Below are 17,617 nucleotides of genomic sequence, written 5' to 3'. Positions count from 1 at the left end.
CCACTGGACCATGGAGCCCGAAGCCCTGAGCAGCACCACGGCTCAGCACCCGGGCCTCACTGGACCATGGAGCCCAAAGCGCTGAGTAGCACCACGGCTCAGCGCCTGGGCCCCACTGGACCATGGAGCCCGAAGCCCTGAGCAGCACCACGGCTCAGCACCCGGGCCTCACTGGACCATGGGTACCATTCTCATCTATCAGATGACATCACTTCACCAGCCACACATGGTGGCCACTGGTGAGCCACTGGAAGCCAGTGGACTCTAGGACTTCCTGGCTGGTCACGTGACCCGACCCCCCAAGCAGCTCAGCGGTCCCTCCTCAGGCATTACCTCAAGGACAACACTAAGGACTGATCCTCCTGGACTCTCCCCCAGAAATATGAACAGGGCTTTGACACGGACATTTTCTCCCTGTGGAAAATGATCCACTCCCATTTCTCCCCAATAACAAGCGTATCCTGTTATGTGAGACCTTAATTATACCGTTTATTCATTTGCTGGTTGTTCTGAGTCATTGTGTAAACTGATTGCCCAAACTTGGCATTTGCTCTAAGTTTAGTTCCATGTCTGGAGGCATCATGAGGCACGATGGTGGGGTGCCAAGAGCCTCAGGTAAGGAGGCAGGAGCCCTGGGTCCTAGACATGATCGCACCCCTAAGTCCAGCAGGTGTGACCTTGGGAAATCCCCTGAGCCCCCTTCAGGTATCTCCTCTGCTGAGAGCTTCTCTACAGGTAGACGTCATGGGGAACTCTGGCATCAAAAAGGGGCCAAGTCAGTGTCGGCAGACTTCAGCCCGGCTTCCCTGCGTGCTGACCTTGCCGGCTGTTCCCGGAAATGAAAACAGACCATTTTCCGGAAAGACTGAAGGCAAGCCCTCAGAGAAGGAGGAAGCTTCCTCCCCCAGCATCTCTACTTCTCCCTTCGCGCCGGGCAGCCCGGGCCAGGCAGGCGCCTTCGATCTGCCCCAGAAGACAGAGGAGCCGTGTAAAGTTTCCCCATTCTCACACGCTAGCTACCTCGGCCCCAGCCCTGAGGTCACCTCCGGTGAGCCCCAGCCCAAGGTCGCACAGGGAAGTGACAGAGGCAGGATTGGAAGCCAGGCTTTCTGACTCCAGAATCAGTGTTCTCGTCACGTCCTGTGATGAGGATCGATCCATCCCAGGATTGTAGGCCTGACAGGGACCTCAGAGGTCATCTCGACAGCTCCGTCATCTTAGCCGATGAGGAGACTGAGGTCCGGGGGGATTCAGTGACTTTACCCAGGTCTGGTGGCTGAGTGGAGCCCCTGTCCTCTGACTCCAGGTCCAGTGGGCTTTCCCAGAAGTCTTCCTCCTCCTGGGATGATGCCCCAAGTCGACCTCTGGCCCCGGGCAGCGATCCCTGGTCCCCTCCCCCACTCCAAAGTTACTCCCAGTGACTACAAACCCGCCACTCTGCAGGGCTGCACTTCACCCACCTGAGGCTTGATTATGAAGACAGGGGGGATGGGCCGAACGTGCAGGGTAGGGATTGGTTCCGCTTGGCTGTGCCTCTTTCTGAACCGAAAGGGAGTAGAAACCCTCCCAGTAATAATCGCTGGCTTCGTAGAGGCATCTAAAGCCTTACCTACATCATTTCACAACAGCCTCAACCCTGAGATGCAGGTGCTATTTACACATGGGGAACGTGGAGCTCAAAGGTGACTGTCCAAGGTCACATGGCCACCAAACGGCCCAGGAGAGAATCCAGATCCACTGGTCTGTGACTCCCAAGTCCAGCCTTTTAATCTTTCTGCAGCTATTCACAAGGAGGGTAGTGATTTAGCTCTTTTTGCTGAGCTCGACATTTAAATTTTCCTCTAAAAAATAAAAAAAATTACAGGGTATTTAGAATAAAGAAACCCAATTCTAGTTATGGTTTTCCAGTCTCCAGGAAGAGACTGTCTGCCTCTCAAGCAATCAATTAACCAATAAGCATGTGAGCTGCTGGGGTGACATGGGAATATCACATCTAAGAATTTTCCAAGCAAATCTTAAAAATATAGTGAACAGTGTGAAGGCAAGCCCGGACAAGCTTGATTCTTTATGTCTCACCTTATCCCAAGCAGATCTGAACATGTCTTTAATGCAGCATTTAATTCAACAGGCTGAAACAAATTCAAGACACTAGAAAGTCATAACTGGAATTAGTTGCGTTTTGTTTTTTTTTTTTTGTTCCAAATACCCTGTAATATTTTTTTAATTTTTTATGTTTTATTGTTAAAGAAAAACTATTTCTAGCTCGGCAAAAGAGCTAAATCGCTACCATCCTCAGGAAAAAAACTGCAGAAACAAAGAGCCTGACACTCACTCCTTGGTACTGCCCTGCGACCAAGCCGTGAGCCCCACAGAGAAGAGCTTGTGTGTGAGGAATGTGGAAGGGCAGGCCGTGGTTGAAAGCGAACATCAGCGTGAGCTCCATCCACATCACATCACGGCATTCCAATGGCATGCTCTGTTTCTAAGCAACAGAAGTTCTGTGGTCAAACAAACGAACATTCGTCACATGGCCCTGCGAGAACCAGCCTTGTCTCTGCTGCAGGGAGTGAGTGGGAGGGTGGGAGCCCACGGGGCCTGCTCGGAGCTATCACATTTACATGCAGGGGTCTGAAAAGAGGTTTTATCTAATTCTGTGTCTCACTGAATGAAGAATGTAGTTCAGCCCTGGATGCACAATTCTTCAACATTAGTTCTCAATGATTGGAAAGGAAGGAAAGGCTTAGTAAGACAGTCACAATGTAATCAAACTCTTGAGCGCTACTACTCTTTTAATATCTCACCTCACCAGTAGAGCTCGAGCCTCTGGGATCTCACCAAAGGAGGCTGCCTGAAAGGATGCGGGCGGGTCACAACCTGTCCCTGCCTTCCTGGTCAGGGCAAGTCTGCCCGCTCCATGCCCCACCCCGCCGAAGCCAGGAAACCCACCCAACACTCTGGAGGCGTCCTCTTCAGTGGAAACCAACTACTGCCCTCGGTTTAGTGACCCCTCCCTCTAGCTAGGGGCAGACTGATTTCTGGTCACCCACATCTCTGTCAATAACAGTTCATTCAGCACCACCTACACGCAGGAAGTGCTGGGGATCCAAAGACAGGTTAAAGACAGTCCCTGCCCTCGGGAAGCTCACAGTCTACCATGCAAACAAGTGTGTACAAACAAGCTACAGAGGGGACACATTGGGGCAGTCAAGAAAGGGAAGGCAGGAGAATGAAGAGGGATTGGGGAAGGCTTCCAGGAGGCTGCATTTGAGCTCTGTCTCCTTGTGTCCCGGCCCAGAGCTCTATTCACTGCATTGCCCGGCTACTTCATGGCTGCAGACTAGAAAGAGTCTGGAGGCAGGGAGGCCAGTCTGGAGTTTACCGAAACGCTGGTTAGTGTGCTGAGTGGGCAGGGAGAAGAGGATGGAGATGGGGGATATTCTGGAGGGAGAACGGACGAATGTTTCTGCTAAAAGCCTGAGATCCAAGCATGCTAGGGAAGCCATGTGAAAATGCCCAGGCGCCGTTCTCCAAATGATGATAAGCGGTCAGAGGACCTGAAGAAGCAGTCTTCAGAAGAAATGCAAATGTTCAAGAATGCTATGAGAAAAGTGCCACAAATCCTGAGGAAGAGAAATCCCTGTGGCAACACCTGACGTTTCACTGCACATCCAGAAAATGGGCAGAAAGGCCAAAAATGTAAACAGTTCATGGGCAAGGGTCTGGAGGAAGAGAGACGCACTAACGAGTATCTGGTGGTGAGGCTCTGAACTGGTCCAGTCGTTCTGGAAAACAATTAGGCAAGAATTGAGCTACCGATAGCCTTTGGCCCCGTGCACCAGACTGAGCCCTCTGCTGTGCCCTGCGAGGCTCATGACTGAGATCGCTTCAGCATCCTAGCTCTCCTCACCCGTGGCCCTCTGCCCCAGCTCAGCACAGAGGAGGTGTTTAAGGAATACTGACTGATTGATTAGCCTCCATTTAAAAAGAGAGCTCAGTTTTCTTTCCTGGCTGCACAAGCCTGGGACTTCTGACTGCTCCTTCCTCAGCCTTGGCCCTCCCTTTGGTTCCTGGGATTGGAGGGGGCCCAGGAACTCAAACCTCCATTGAAGGATAGATCTCAGCTCAGACATTTCCTGCTTCTCTCCTGGTTGCACTACTTCAAGACTTTTCTGACTGGCTTCTCCAGATGGCCGCCCCTCCACGTTCCAGCATGTCCCTTTTCCTCCCCCCACTCCAGCTTCCTTTTGCGTCTTGTTTTTACCTCATTAGACTGTAAGCACCTTGAGGGCAGGGACTGTCATGTGTGTATGTGTGTGTGTGTATGTCTCCAGCTTCAAGCACAGTGGTGGCACAAGGTAGGTGCTTAATAAATGTCTGTTGAAATGAAATCTACCCCAAGGAGGTTAAATACAAAGGGGGGGGGGGAAGGAAAGATTCATAGTAGCACTTTTATGGCAGCAAGAGAGCGAAGCAAAGGGGGTGGCCAGCTATAGGGGTGTGTCCAAACCCAGAAAGGTAACATGAATGCACTCAGCACTCCAGGCCCCAGAGAGAGGCTGAGCCTGATGATGGCCTAGGAGCTTGGGAGGCCTCTCACCTGGTTCACAGAGAAGCAGGAAGGGCAAGGAGAGCCCCACATGTGATGAGCATATGGGCAATAATGGGCAGACCTAAGAATTCACCCCCATGGAAAGAAAAACCGTGGCTCTGGGACATGGGCTCAGCCTTTTTCCTCTTCCTAGCAAGGGAAGCTTCTACTGGGGGAAAATATCAGAAAACGACAAAGATGCAGGAAAAAATAGAAAAGCTATTCAAGAAGCCAAGAAAAGTGGGTGCAGCAAGAATGCTTCAGGCGGCCTTGTCTGGCAGGGGGCTGGTCGAGGCCCGAATCCCCCCTCGGCTCTCTAGCTGGTTTTGGAGACCTGGGCTGGTGCAGAATGCAGCGTCCGTCTCGCCAGGCGAGCATCTGTTTGCCTGATAAACATTGCAGAGCCGCAGAGACCACCAGTGATACTGAAATCTACTGCAGGGTCTCGTGGCCAATGTTGTGCCACGGACCTCTGGAGCAGTCAGCCTGGTAGAGCCCAGGGACAGAGACCCTTTCTCGCAGTCAGAGTTTTAAATAATTGAAGGAAATACTAAGTTTCCTATAAAGGTTGGTGAAAATAGTCATTTTTTTCTACCTATTTTCATGGCCCCTCAAAACCTGCCTAGCAAGGGATCCATGGCCCCCAGGTTAAGAACCTCTGTTCTAAAGCTAAGAAATTAATTCACTTTTAAATCATTGATCAAATTAAACATGGATTGCCACCTAACTCTACCCACGAACTTATTCACAGACCCATTTCCAAACATTATTGCCCCAGTAATTCCAAAGTCATTGCACTTTCAGGGTATAACCCTGTAGGGTTGAGGTCATTATCTGAATAATTTCACTCCAAAAACCTGTTCTACAACTGAATAAACGGGATAATTGCCTCGACCTATGAATTTCCTCACTCTGGGGAAGCCGGACCAAAAGCCTTTACCTTGGCCACGGCTGGTGTGCGTCTTGGAGCTTTGTCATGGTAACAACAATACCAGTGACGTTTTTATGGCACTTTGTGTGCAGGGTGTCATTGAACTTTAGAGTGAACTTGAGGGGAGGGGTCTATACCCATTTTACAGATGAGAAGAAGACTTGCCCAGGGTCGCACCACCAGTGTATGGGGCGGAGGTGGGACTGGAAGTCAGGTCTTCCAAGTTTCCGTCGGCTCTCCTGCCTTCTCCCCGTGCTTTCACAGGGTGCCCTGACCTCCTGGTTGTGCCAGAAGAGGAGGCCCAGGTCTGCTTTAGTACCACGTCCCTGTTGCTTCTCTCCTTTCAAAGGTCCCAGCCAGGCTCGGCCAGCTCCACTCCCGCTGTCACTCACTGTCCTCCACTTCTCCACGCTGGCAGCCTCTGAGGTACATTCTGTAAGAACCTGGGAGCTGAGGCAAGCCGCTCTGAACAGGCCCTCCCTTAGGAGAGGACCAGAGTGAATTCCTTGAGAGGGAGAGAGGGAGGAGGGAAGAGTCTTCCATAGAAGACGCTGATGCTCCACCCTTTCTAACGAGAATTCCGTAACTCCACATCTGTCGCTTCTACTGGCTCGGTCCTGCTTGGGGTCCAGGTCAGGCCAGAGGCAGAGGGTGAGAGCCATCGTTCTTCAGCAAGAAGAGGCCCGGGCGCTGGGGACCAGACGTGAGCAGGGAGCACCAGCAAAAGCAATACAGTGAATTCTTGTACGGGAGACAAAGACCGCTGTCAAGCTGGGTGGCCACGCCACAAGTACAGTTCGGCAACATGGAGGCGTCAGACGCCAAGATGGTGCAGGGTCGAGACAGATCTACACAGACAAGCCCCCAAACAAGGGGCAAACAAGAGGGCAGTCAATGCTGCATCCATGTGGAAAGTCTTTGGAGGTCCAGCTTTGGGGACTAACCCTGCCCATCTGGGCTTTTGAACAAATGACCTTCAGCTGTAGACAGCTCCCCACCCATCAGTGCCTGCATAGCAAACAGACGGACGTGCCCAGGAACAGACACTGTCATCTGTGCTGATCCTCTGGACTTCCTGCCGTCCGCTTCTAGCCGAGGGACAAGGTTTGGACGGAGGCATTTCTAAGAGCCTGATGCCCGGCCCCTGTTGGGAAAGTATAATCTGTACCTGAATGGGTTTTTGTACCAACCAATCATTTTATGTCATGAAATGGTAGTTCACACTGGATTCCCTTTCGAATCTAACAAGATGTGATATAGTCCTTAGCCCGGCGGGGCTGGGTTTTTTTTGCCAGGGGAATGTGCCAGTGTTTGTTCATTTAAGCCATCTGGGGCCATTGCGCAGCACACTTCTAAGAGCCCAAAGAACTAGAGAAGACCAAAAGAAGAGGTAGGCAGGGTCCTGGGGCCAGGGGAGCCCCCAGCCGACTGTCCTTCTTTCTTAGGACATAGGAAGCTTGGGAGAGAAGAGAGGATCCAGGCCATGGCATCCAAGGGACTGGCTCCTGACCCTCCTTGTGCCACACACTGGCTCTGGCCCTCCCTGGCCTCTGCTTCCTCAAGCTGTAAAAGAAGGGGGTCGGGCGGCTCCTCTAATGTCTGATGACTCGTTCCTTTCTGTCTGCTCAGGGCCATGCTGACTGGTGGCTGCTCAGGCTGGACACAGTTGGCTTCATCCAAAGCCAATCAGTGCCTCCAGGCTCAGTGGAAGCTTTTTACCTGGTCAGGCCCATCTGAGAAGATGCTCTCTATTGGCAGAAAGACCACAAATAGGCCCCCAAGGAAGCCTACCCAAAGTTTCATATGTTCCTTCTGAATCTAAGAGTAGTTCAGAGGCTTGTGTGGTACTCACAACCTCAAATAAATGGGAGATGGCAGGTTTTCTCCCCCAGGAAGGACAGGGATGGAGAAGGGGCAGTGCTGGGTTTGGGGCATAATGCTAAAGTTTGAAAACAGTGCCACCACCACCCAAAGGGCAGGGTCAGAGGGGCTTCTGCTCAGACACCTGAGATGCTTGGACCCCCCCATCCCTAGAATCATAAAGATGGAAGAGATTTCCAAGATCAACAGCCAACCCCCCAGGCTCTCCCCAGGAAAAGTGACTGGCTCATGAACTTGAGCAGACATTTGGTTAAAAAAATGCTTGCTGCCTGATGATGACTTTTATTCCACTGGGGGGGGGGGGCGGGGAATGCTTAAAAGTCACACCTTGTCACGGAGGTTTTCCTGCACCAGGAACTTACTTCTTGAATGGATCTCACTATCCGTTCAATGGCGAGAGGCCATGCATTATTACATCGCACAGTTTTTTTTTTCTTCCAGATTCTTCCAGTAGACGTCTAGAGTTTAACGAGAAGTTTTGGCTCTGATACAAACAGTGATGGAAAACATATGAGCACTAACAAGCCTTAATCTCGCTCCTCAGTACTAAAATGGGATAATCTGGAGGAGCCGTTTACTCCAGCATCACCCAGGGTGCCAGCTGCACCGGGAGCGCGTGGGGCAGGCTCTCCACAACCCCTTCTCATCTTCTCTCCTCCAGAGAACCGGACAACACTGACATTCTCTTGACCTTCACCCCGGTGTGGACTGAATAACGACGCTGTCAAGGACTGTTGTAGCCTGACGAGGTAGGTTTTCTTGGTGATTGCCTTCCTTGGTCTGTCTTCTGTGGCAGATAGCAGCAGAATGTTCAAAATAGTTTATTTTTCATAATAATAAGTAGAGGTTGACATAAGAAAAATGACATTTGCTTGGGAACATGATCCCAAGATAAGAAACTAATTTTGTCCCTCATGGTGATTAAGACAAAAAACCACCCCAAAATGTTGGTGCTTTAAAAAATCCACAAACCCCCCAAATGGAAAAGGTTTTCTGTGCGTGTCTATGATTTACAGAAAAGTACACTATTTCATCTCTTCATATCCACATAGATGTAGGATTATTTACTTCTAAATAGGTTAACTATGAACTCAACATTACTGAATTTTGGTATTTTGCCATAAAAGTGACCATAGCTGATTTCTAAAATTAATAGAAATACCATGAGAATATGTTTGTTTTCTAAGCCCCGATAACAGATGGCTTTGACCCTTATGTCGTGTATGCTGATTACTAAAAGAAGAAGGTTAGGAATTTCCTTGTAGCATCAAGTCTGTCTTTTTCCTCTAAAAGGGAAACAGAAATATTGGGACTGATTTTGACAATTTCTGAACAGCTGACCTCCAGCCTCTGGTAGAAGCTAAGTTTTTCTTCATGTAATCAATGGGCAAAAGGAATTATAAAAGCTCAGCCCCACTTTGCTCACAGAGAGTACCACTTAGTAGCTGTTCAGCCCCAAGCACACAAAGCTGTGATCGCTCCTGTAAAATCAACATGGGTCTTCACAAGTTGTCATGATAAACACAATGATGTCCCTCGCCTGTAGCAAGGAAAAAGATACAAAAAGCCACAGCCATGATTCAGTGCTGGAACGGAGCACCCAGTGCCCCAAGCGGAGTGCGGCATCCCGCCTGGGAACCCACAGAACAGGGGCTGCGGTCTGCAGGCTTGGCTCGGGGCCACCCACATTGGAATGTTGGCAGCCGCGTGGCGTTTTGTTCTCTTTCAAGGGCTACTGACTCAGGGGGAAAAAACCAACCACAGGCACCAGAAAAAAAGCACCTCATACACAGGCTTCTGTGTTGTTTGTTTACTCAGAAAGGGAGCTGTTCCATTCACCTGCTTTTAAAACAAGGACCAGGGGTATTTTATTTGAGAGATGTGGAAAATAATGAAAACTGGAGGAAGACAGAATCAAGAGGCGAAGGGAAATGTGGCCTGGGAAATGACCTCTCCAAGAGTTCAGAACAATCCTTTCTCTGCTGGGAAATCACTGTTCTGCCTGTACTCTCAAACTTGAAAGTTTATTTTTGAAAAAGACTTTTACTTGTAGAATTCTAAAATTTTACACATATGTAAGGTCAGTTTTTAGAAATTTAGAAATTTGTCTGCCAGATTCTGAATGTCAAATGAGCCTTTAAGACAACAGTAAATTGAAAAATTGCCTTATTTTTGTGTAATGGACAGGGAGCTGACCTCAGAACTGGCTGTGTGACCCTGGGAAAGTTAATTAACTTCTCTGTGTTCAAGGCAATTTTCTATTTGCAATCTCTAATTGCAGAGGAGCCAACCTACACTAGTAGAGGGAATCTCCTCACCTGGTAGTTCTCCAAACAATGCAGTGCTCAGGCCAGTTTCTGTCAGTCTCACTGAACATTGCATTGATCTGATTCTTCTCCTTTTCAAAATAAATGCAAATTCTGAGTTAGCCCTGGTGTGGTGAGGGGAGGAGTGGCTGCTTTAAACGGGATTGCTACAGGATCTCCTGCCCCAAGGATGGAGGGGTCAGCTGGACCAGAGGGTTCTCAGCTTGGTTCTAGAGGCTGCATAGTACAAGAAACTAAAAGGATTCAAAAGGGCTATTTGCTATTCATGTGGCAGTGAACCACTATATAATATGAATAATAATAATGGCCAACATGGACAGGGTGCTTTGAGATGTGCAAAGCTCTGTACACATCGTGTCTCACCGGGTCCTCAGAACAACCCACTACAGGGTGGGGGCTATTATCACACCTAGTTTTTCTTTAATTTTTTTTTGGTTGGGCAATGGGGGTTAAGTGACTTGCCCAGGGTCACACAGCTAGTAAGTGTTGTGTCTGAGGCCAGCTTTGAACTCAGGTCCTCCTGAATCCAGGGCCAGAGCTCTATCCACTGTACCACCTGGCTGCCCCTATCACACCTATTTTTCAGAAGAGGGAACTGAGGCCCAGAGGTATCAAGTGATCTGCTTAGAGCCACAGATATGCAGGATTCAAATTCTGGTCTTCCTGACGCTGGGTCCTGCTTGGTGGTGATGTGGGATTATGGTAAAGAACAGAGACGTCAGCAGGACGACTCCTGGGACGGGGAAGACGATGTTTTCCAGACCGGGTTTCTGCAGATCCAGGCACAGACAGCAACAGCGAGTGAACATAAGAAAGGGGCTTGGGGCGTGGGGGTGGGGCCTCTGGGAGCTCCTGGGGAAGGCCCATGGGGCGGGCGCAAGCAAACAATCACGACTTTCCAGTGCGATGAGTGAGCTCCTTTGCAATCTCCTAGCCAGGAAAAGCTCCACTGATGTCAGGCACACCTAGAGGAGGTCCCTTCCACAAGGATCTTTGAACTTGGACCAGATTGCAGGAGGGACCCTTGGGCCAGTGTCTAGAAGGGGGGAGCCACAGGGCACAGAGGCTGGCCCTGGAGTTGGGAAGACCCGAGTTCAAATCCTGCTTCAAACATTTCCCAGCTGTGTGACCCTCAGCAAGTCACTTAACCTCTGCCTGCCTCAGTTTCCTCATCTGTAAAGTAGGGATAATAACTTCCCAGGGTTGTTGTGAAGATCAGATGACATAATATTTGTAAAGCACTCTGCAGACTTTAAAGGACTCTATAAACACTGGCTGTCATCCTCACTCTTAAAGTCAGAGGAGGAGGATCTGAGCTGCTTTTGGAAATAGGAGGGAAGCAAGGTGAGACAGACAGAGCCTCCACGGTGCTGCTCTGATTTGAACCCAAGTCTTTTGACTCTAAATATCTCACCCAAGTAAACTCAACCCCCCAAAGGTCAAACAAGGGCTGTCTATCCAATTCTTTAAGCCCCATTGACCTTCCCGGCACAGAGCTCCCATGTCCCACGTGGGGAGAGAAGGGAGCAAGCATTTAAGAATCACCTGCTGTGAGCTGGGCACTGCGCTAATGGGCCCGCTGTTGGAGAGGCCTTCAAGCTGCCCATGGACCTGGGGCCCAGTGGGGGAAAGCCCAGGAGGCTCACAAGAACCTCAGACCCCCAGCAAAACTACCTGGATGAGCTACATACATCCTGGTGTGATTTAACAGCTCCCACCCTCATCCAAATGAGGTGGACCCCTGTCAATCATGGCCTGCCTGGGACACACCCCCTTCTCATCTCACGGTGGGAATCCTCTTTCTTCAAGGCTGAGGGAGGGCAGGCGCTCCCACTGCATTCAAGAAATCTGCGCTGACCCTGCCCTGCCTTTCCCTACCAGACTCCCTTCACTAATTACCTTGTACTCACTTCTCTGTGAATGTGTTGCACGCCCCCCATACACTCGTGCCCCAACAGTCACTCATACCTATTCTCCCACCCAACATCCTCCTCACCCCTACCCCCTACCCTCCATACATACATACCCTACCCCTACACATATCCACCCTCACTCATACCCATTCCCCCACCCAACACCCACACACACCCCCACTCCCCCACCCCTACACATACCCACACTCACTCACACTGATTCCCCACCCAACACCCATACACACCTCCTACCCACTACCCCTTACCTTCTCGCCCCGTACATACACCCCCAACCCTACCCCCCAACATACCCACACTCACTCACCCCTCCCACTTATCCACCCCCTTCCCCCCCAACAGAAGCTCCCAGATGGCCAGGATTGGTTATTTTTTCCTTTCCCCTTTCTGGTCTCCCACCATTAAAAGGTGCTTTGCACACAGACGAGCCATGGCACACCTGAAACTGTGCTCAAAAATTACTTAGAAAAAGACGAAGAAATCCCAGTTAATCAAATCACACAGGAAGCAATGATGCAGCAGGATCACAGAATCTGGGTCAAAAGAGAGCTTAGGGGTCATGGGAGCCGGGCTCATCCATTCAATGGAGAAGGCCAGTGAAGCCCAGAGAGGCGGAGTTAACAACCAAGTGAGACCAGGGGGAGCCGGGAGTCACCTACCCTGGTCAGGGGAAAGGAAGGAACGAAGAGGCATTCGCTCTGCACCTCCTGCATGCCAAACACCGGCCTGAGCACTGGGGGTGGGTACATACCCAGAAGTGACCCGAGCCCCTGCCCTCCACAAGCTTCTATGGGGAGCGGGGAGACAACATTCCTGGGCCCCAGCAGCAGGGGTGCTGCCGAGGGGGGCTGTGAAGGCTAGGCCTAGTGTCGCAGGGACGCTCAGTCTGGGGGCAGTGTTGCTCGCTTCCTGTCCTGGTTAAGAGTCCAGCTTGGGCAGGAAGCCTTTCCCAGGCCTCATGCATCTCAGGGCTGCCTCTCTGAGCAGACCCCCAGTTATCCTGTCTCTAGCTCATCTGCCCATAGGTGTTTGCATGGTGTTCCCCGTTAGACTGGGGGCTCCTCGAGGGCAGGGACTCTCTGACCTGTCGTAGCACAGCGCCTGGCACACAGTAGGTGCTTAATCAATACTAGCTGACTGTCTGCCCAGGGCAGGAGAGTGAGAGAGGGGCCGAGGGAAGCCCAGTCTGGGGAGGTCCAGTGTGTGGCGGGGCGAGGGTGAAGGATGGCTGGATAGGAACGTAGACTAAGCTACTGGCTCTTCTGGGCCTCGGTTCCCCGACGTGGACCAAATAAAGAAGTCTTTAGGTCTTCTTGCTCTAAACTTTTCCCACCCAGTTACTCTCATCTGGACTTCACCATCACTGCCCCTCTTCTATAGGCAGGATTTACTATGTGTGGCACGAGGTCCCACTAGGAGGCCTCCCCGATGTGGAGGTGACCCTGGGCTCTCAAAGGCAATGCCAGAGGTGTACAGGCTCTCAGAGGTTCTACCAGGCTGGCCAGGGTGGCCCCAGGAGCCGAGGGCTGCTGAATGGCTGGCTGGGAACCAAGGGGTGGAGACCCTCCCTATCCACTCACCAGATCCTCTGACACTTGGGGACTTTAGTGCCAATGTGGGAAAAGGTGGGGGTGGGGAGAGAGCTATGAGGACAAAGGGTTCAGACGGAAGGAATCAGGGCGGCCAAAGACATGTGAATGGTGCAGAAGCGGTCACTTCCTTTAAAAAATAAATGAGCTGGCACCGGCCACTGAAAATACCAAGTAACAACACAAAAATGATATTTTTAACAGAGGAAAATACTCATCCTGGATGTGGGAGGATCTTGAGCTGGTCATTTGGTTTACTGTCAAATCATTGACTCATCACAGTTAAGAATGAAATTTTTAATAACCCAGAAGAAAGAACAGTAATGATAAAACTATATGCCACAGAATTAAAAAGACAACTTTAAATGAGTTAAACAAGTTATAGGAAATTTAAAAGTGGGAAATGGACAACAGAAATGATGTTGACACTGATCGTAACCACTTCATCCAGAAGCTGAACCCGCGTAAATCAGTGTCTCTAACATGGTGACCACAAGAGCCCAGACAGCATCTCACTCATCAAACATCTGGATGACTCGCCAGGTGGAGAGAGATGGCGGCCAAAGCTGCATGGCGCTGGGGCATGAGCTTCTCTGGAAAGTCCTACAGAGAAGGATGATGGGAGACCATGAGCAGGACAGTGTCATACGCATCGAGGAAGGACAAAGCCATCAAAAGGAAGGCCCTCCACCCAAGCAAAGTCATCCCTCGGTCACTCTGGGGAGAAAACAGAAAAGACTGGCAAACCCCATTGCATGAAGCTTGTTTTCTCCATTCATGATTTGGACACCAGTCTCCCGGTCCCTGAGGTGCTCAGGAAGTAAGCAGAAACGGTTCCAAGGAGGACAAAAATGGGAAAAAGTGGAGAGGCTGGATGCAGGCTAGGCAGAGGAGATCCAGGCTGGAGGTGAGCCGACCATGAAGCTACCAAGGCACCTGCAGGAAGGAAGGACCCCAAAGACTTAGCAATGACCTACTTACTGAAATACCTCCTCTCCCGTCAACACAAACTCCTACCCAGAGTCCTGGATGAGAAAAGTAGGAAGGAACAGGCAGGCTGGACCACTGAAAGATGTAGAAAACACAAGATCCCATTAGGGGAAGGGAACAAGCATTTATTAAGCACCTACTATATGCCAGGCACTTAGCTAAGTGCTCACTGTGGCTACTGTTTGTTGATGGTGAAAGCAGCATTTGATTGGGTAGAACAAAGCACCACCTTATTGGCTCTTTTCAGCAAGCAAGGCGGCTCTGATCTAAGGTCACTCGGGCTTCCTCAAAGGATGTGACGGCAGTCATTCAATGCTCCACTCAGGGACACCCACAAGCACTAGGGGAGGCAGAACACAGGATGATGTGTGCTTGCCAAGAGCTTTCACCACCATGACGGTGGAGATGAAGGGCAAGATCCTCCCTGTGTGGGGGAGGTCCTCCAGGGCTCTTGTCTGTAGACTGCTGAGTGTGCTGATTACATCTCAGGTCATCACGCTGACTGAGGAGGGTGGCCTGACCATCCACACACGAATGACCAAGTGGATGAACAGTGTTTATTGCCCAGATGTCAACATGCAACAGTGAGTACATCTGGGACAGACAGGGCAGATGCACAATGAGCTGGGCTCAGAAAAGAAATGGAGGAGGACGGGGATGGCTCGCGACAAGGGAAGCGCGAGGCACTTTGACTGACCCCAAGCTTCTGCCCACCTTCACCACTGCTGCAATACCACTGCCCCAAAGAAATGAAGATGAACATAACGTCTGGCAGATGCAGGCTTCTGATCCCTTTAGGGATCTAGTCAGCATGGAAGGTGACCTGCTCTGGCAGAGGAAGTGTCCTCACCTGGGACTTCCCGATATCAATGAGATCACAGGTCCAGTTCCTATCCCTATCCTCTACTACACATAAACCTTGCTCTGACCCTCCCTCTGCAGTTCCAGAGCCTCCCCTTCCTTCTGCTGATTGCCTCTCCCTTATCCCACCTACATTTGGGTTACAGTTCCTTGCACCCTTCTTCTCTACCCTCTGAAGCCGCCACTTTAGTTTCTTGTACCCAACTCTCCAAGTCGTCATTAACTTCCTTTGCTGTTCCAGTTCCTGTCTCAGGCCACCTCCCCAGGCCTCCGGGGAAGGGATGCTGGGAGCAGGGGGATATGGCTGGGGCTTCCTGGGCTATCACACATTGGGCTCTGTAGGGTTCTTGGCACTCTCCTGGGGGGATGTGATGCAGTCAGTGAAGATCTGGGGGCTGTCGAGGAGTACAGCCGTGAGTCAGAACATTGCTGGATTAGAACGACACGAGGATCCAGACAAGTGACTGATACAGGAACTCCAGCAACCTTCTGGTGCCGAGGGGCAGCCGGCGGGCCAGAAGCCGTGCCACGAATGAACCGGTCACTGGCAGCTTCTCCATCTTCCACACTGGTCGGCCGCTCCAGTGAGGGGCTCGGGAGCCCCCTGGTAGGCCCATCTCTCCCTCCCCAAGTACACCAGAGAACTTAACCACCATGGATACTTCCGACGGGTTAAGATTTAACTTGACAACACTATTTATTTGTGAAAAGGTGCCCCGAGTTTCAAGCAACCTCCTTGTACATAGATACCAATAACACAATAGGTAAGTTAGAAAGAGCCTACTCTGCACAAGGCACAGCCTAACCTGGCTTATTTATTGCTGTGCGGAGAGACTGTCTGTGTGAGGACCTCTGGCCATACTCACTTCCCATCGGTGGTTTTTACTCATGCTCAGTGTCAGAGGCAGAAGTCAGGATCCAGGGGGTCAGGAGTGGGGAAAGGTGGCGCTGCTATGTGTGGGTGACAGTACAGAGAAATGGGGGATGGGCTGTAAGCTGGAGGGTTTCGAGGTGAGCCAGACCGAGGACCACATAAGGAAGGAAGGAAGGGAACCAGGGGCGGCAGTCTAGGCGGAGGCGAGGGTAAAGGCCGGGTGGGCAGCGCGGTAACGCTCTGGACATCTAGGCTCCAACCCCGACTGCCCCTTTCCATCTCGTTCCAGGTCAGGCACCTGCTCTGAGGAGACATGAAGGAATATGTGCTTCTCCTGCTGCTGGCCTTGGGCTCTGCCAAGCCCCCCTCCAGCCCTTCTTATCTGACCCTAAAGAATATGATGCTCAAAGACATGGTGGACGCGGAGGACGATGACGACGACGACGACGACGATGACGAGAATTCTCTCTTTCCCACACGGCAGCCCCTGATGCCCTTCTTTCCTTTTGACCTGTTTCCATCATGCCCCTTTGGATGCCAGTGCTACTCGAGGGTGGTCCACTGCTCTGACCTAGGTAAGATCTCCACCCGGCACGCCCTTTCACCCCCCCACGAGGAGGCCGCGCCTGAATGTCCCACGCAATGCTCCCCCCCCCCTCAGATGGCCGTCTTTGCCCTTGGCGTTTCCATGGCGGGGCACGTATGCTGTAGAACGTAAGTGGGGAGGGCAAAGGCTGGATGGCTCTGTACACCTGGTGTCTCATAGGGAGTGGATATTGAATGAATGTTTGTGGCATTGAAAAACATTCTAAAGTTTAAATGTTCAACTGGGAGCAAAGGTATACAGACTTCAGAATCCTCCAAAGAATATTCCAATTGTTTTGCCGTGGTTGAATTTCTCTTAAGAAACCTACTATGTGCTAGCAGTATGCTGTGGGTGGGGACAGGAAAATGAATGGAGGCCTCGAGGCCATCCTAAAAAATCTTCCAAGGCTAAAAAAGAGGGGAGAACGTGTACATTACTAGTTAGTCCATCAACAAGCGTGTCTGCTGACTCTGGAAGGAGATACCTCAAACTGGCAGGGCCTCATCTGAGATTTCAATGGTTTAAGGACGGAGTAGGGGAGAGGAGCGGGAGGCCACAGCCGTGAGTTACCCTTTCTAGAGGTTTTGCTGTGAAGGGGAGGCATGAGATAGGGACGGTGGCTCGAATATGGATGTTTGCAGGAGGAGGGAGGCCCCACTAGAAGGACAATGTCCCACAGGAGCCTGAGAGTGCTTGGGGGAGGGTCCAGAGATCAAGGCACCTCCAGACCCACTGGATCCTGGCCAGCAGCACAGGCGGCCACCCCCACGCACTGTGACGTGGTGAGCCCCACCCAGTTATAAACAGATGCCATTCGAGGCCCAGAAGGCCTTCCGCCATCATTCCCCAATCCCCCATCCCCAAGTCCTTCAGTACCAAGTTCAAATCTCACTTCTTCCATGAGCTTTCCCCAGTCTCAGCCTCCCACTCCCGTGGCCTCTTCCTAATCCCTGCTTACCCAGGGCAGTTTTATGAGTTTTCAGGTATTTCTCTCAGTCTGATCTCACAGCCCAGGCTTGCTTCACCATAGACTGTCAAAGAAAGGGTGTCTTTGGGTTT

General features: G+C 51.1%; 2 protein-coding genes across 2 annotated transcripts in view; one reads left to right on the top strand and one right to left on the bottom strand.

Moving 5' to 3' along the window:
* CENPP (centromere protein P) overlaps positions 1-17,617 on the bottom strand; it is a 192,431-nt gene that overhangs the window by 79,020 nt on the left and 95,794 nt on the right. The gene's annotated exons all lie outside the window — the stretch shown is intronic.
* The window catches only part of ASPN (asporin), a 33,017-nt gene continuing 23,266 nt past the window's right edge, over positions 7,867-17,617 (top strand). The window contains exons 1-2 of the mRNA XM_027835898.1: positions 7,867-8,149; positions 16,262-16,547. Coding sequence (XP_027691699.1) covers positions 16,286-16,547 — 262 coding nt within the window. The 5' untranslated portion in view covers positions 7,867-8,149; positions 16,262-16,285. The remainder of the gene's footprint in view (positions 8,150-16,261; positions 16,548-17,617) is intronic.

Source organism: Vombatus ursinus, unplaced genomic scaffold, assembly GCF_900497805.2.
Source record: "Vombatus ursinus unplaced genomic scaffold, bare-nosed wombat genome assembly UNPS02014817.1, whole genome shotgun sequence".
NCBI lineage: Eukaryota > Metazoa > Chordata > Mammalia > Diprotodontia > Vombatidae > Vombatus > Vombatus ursinus.
Note: the sequence above shows the minus strand (reverse complement) of the source record. Positions and strands in the feature narration are given on the sequence as shown.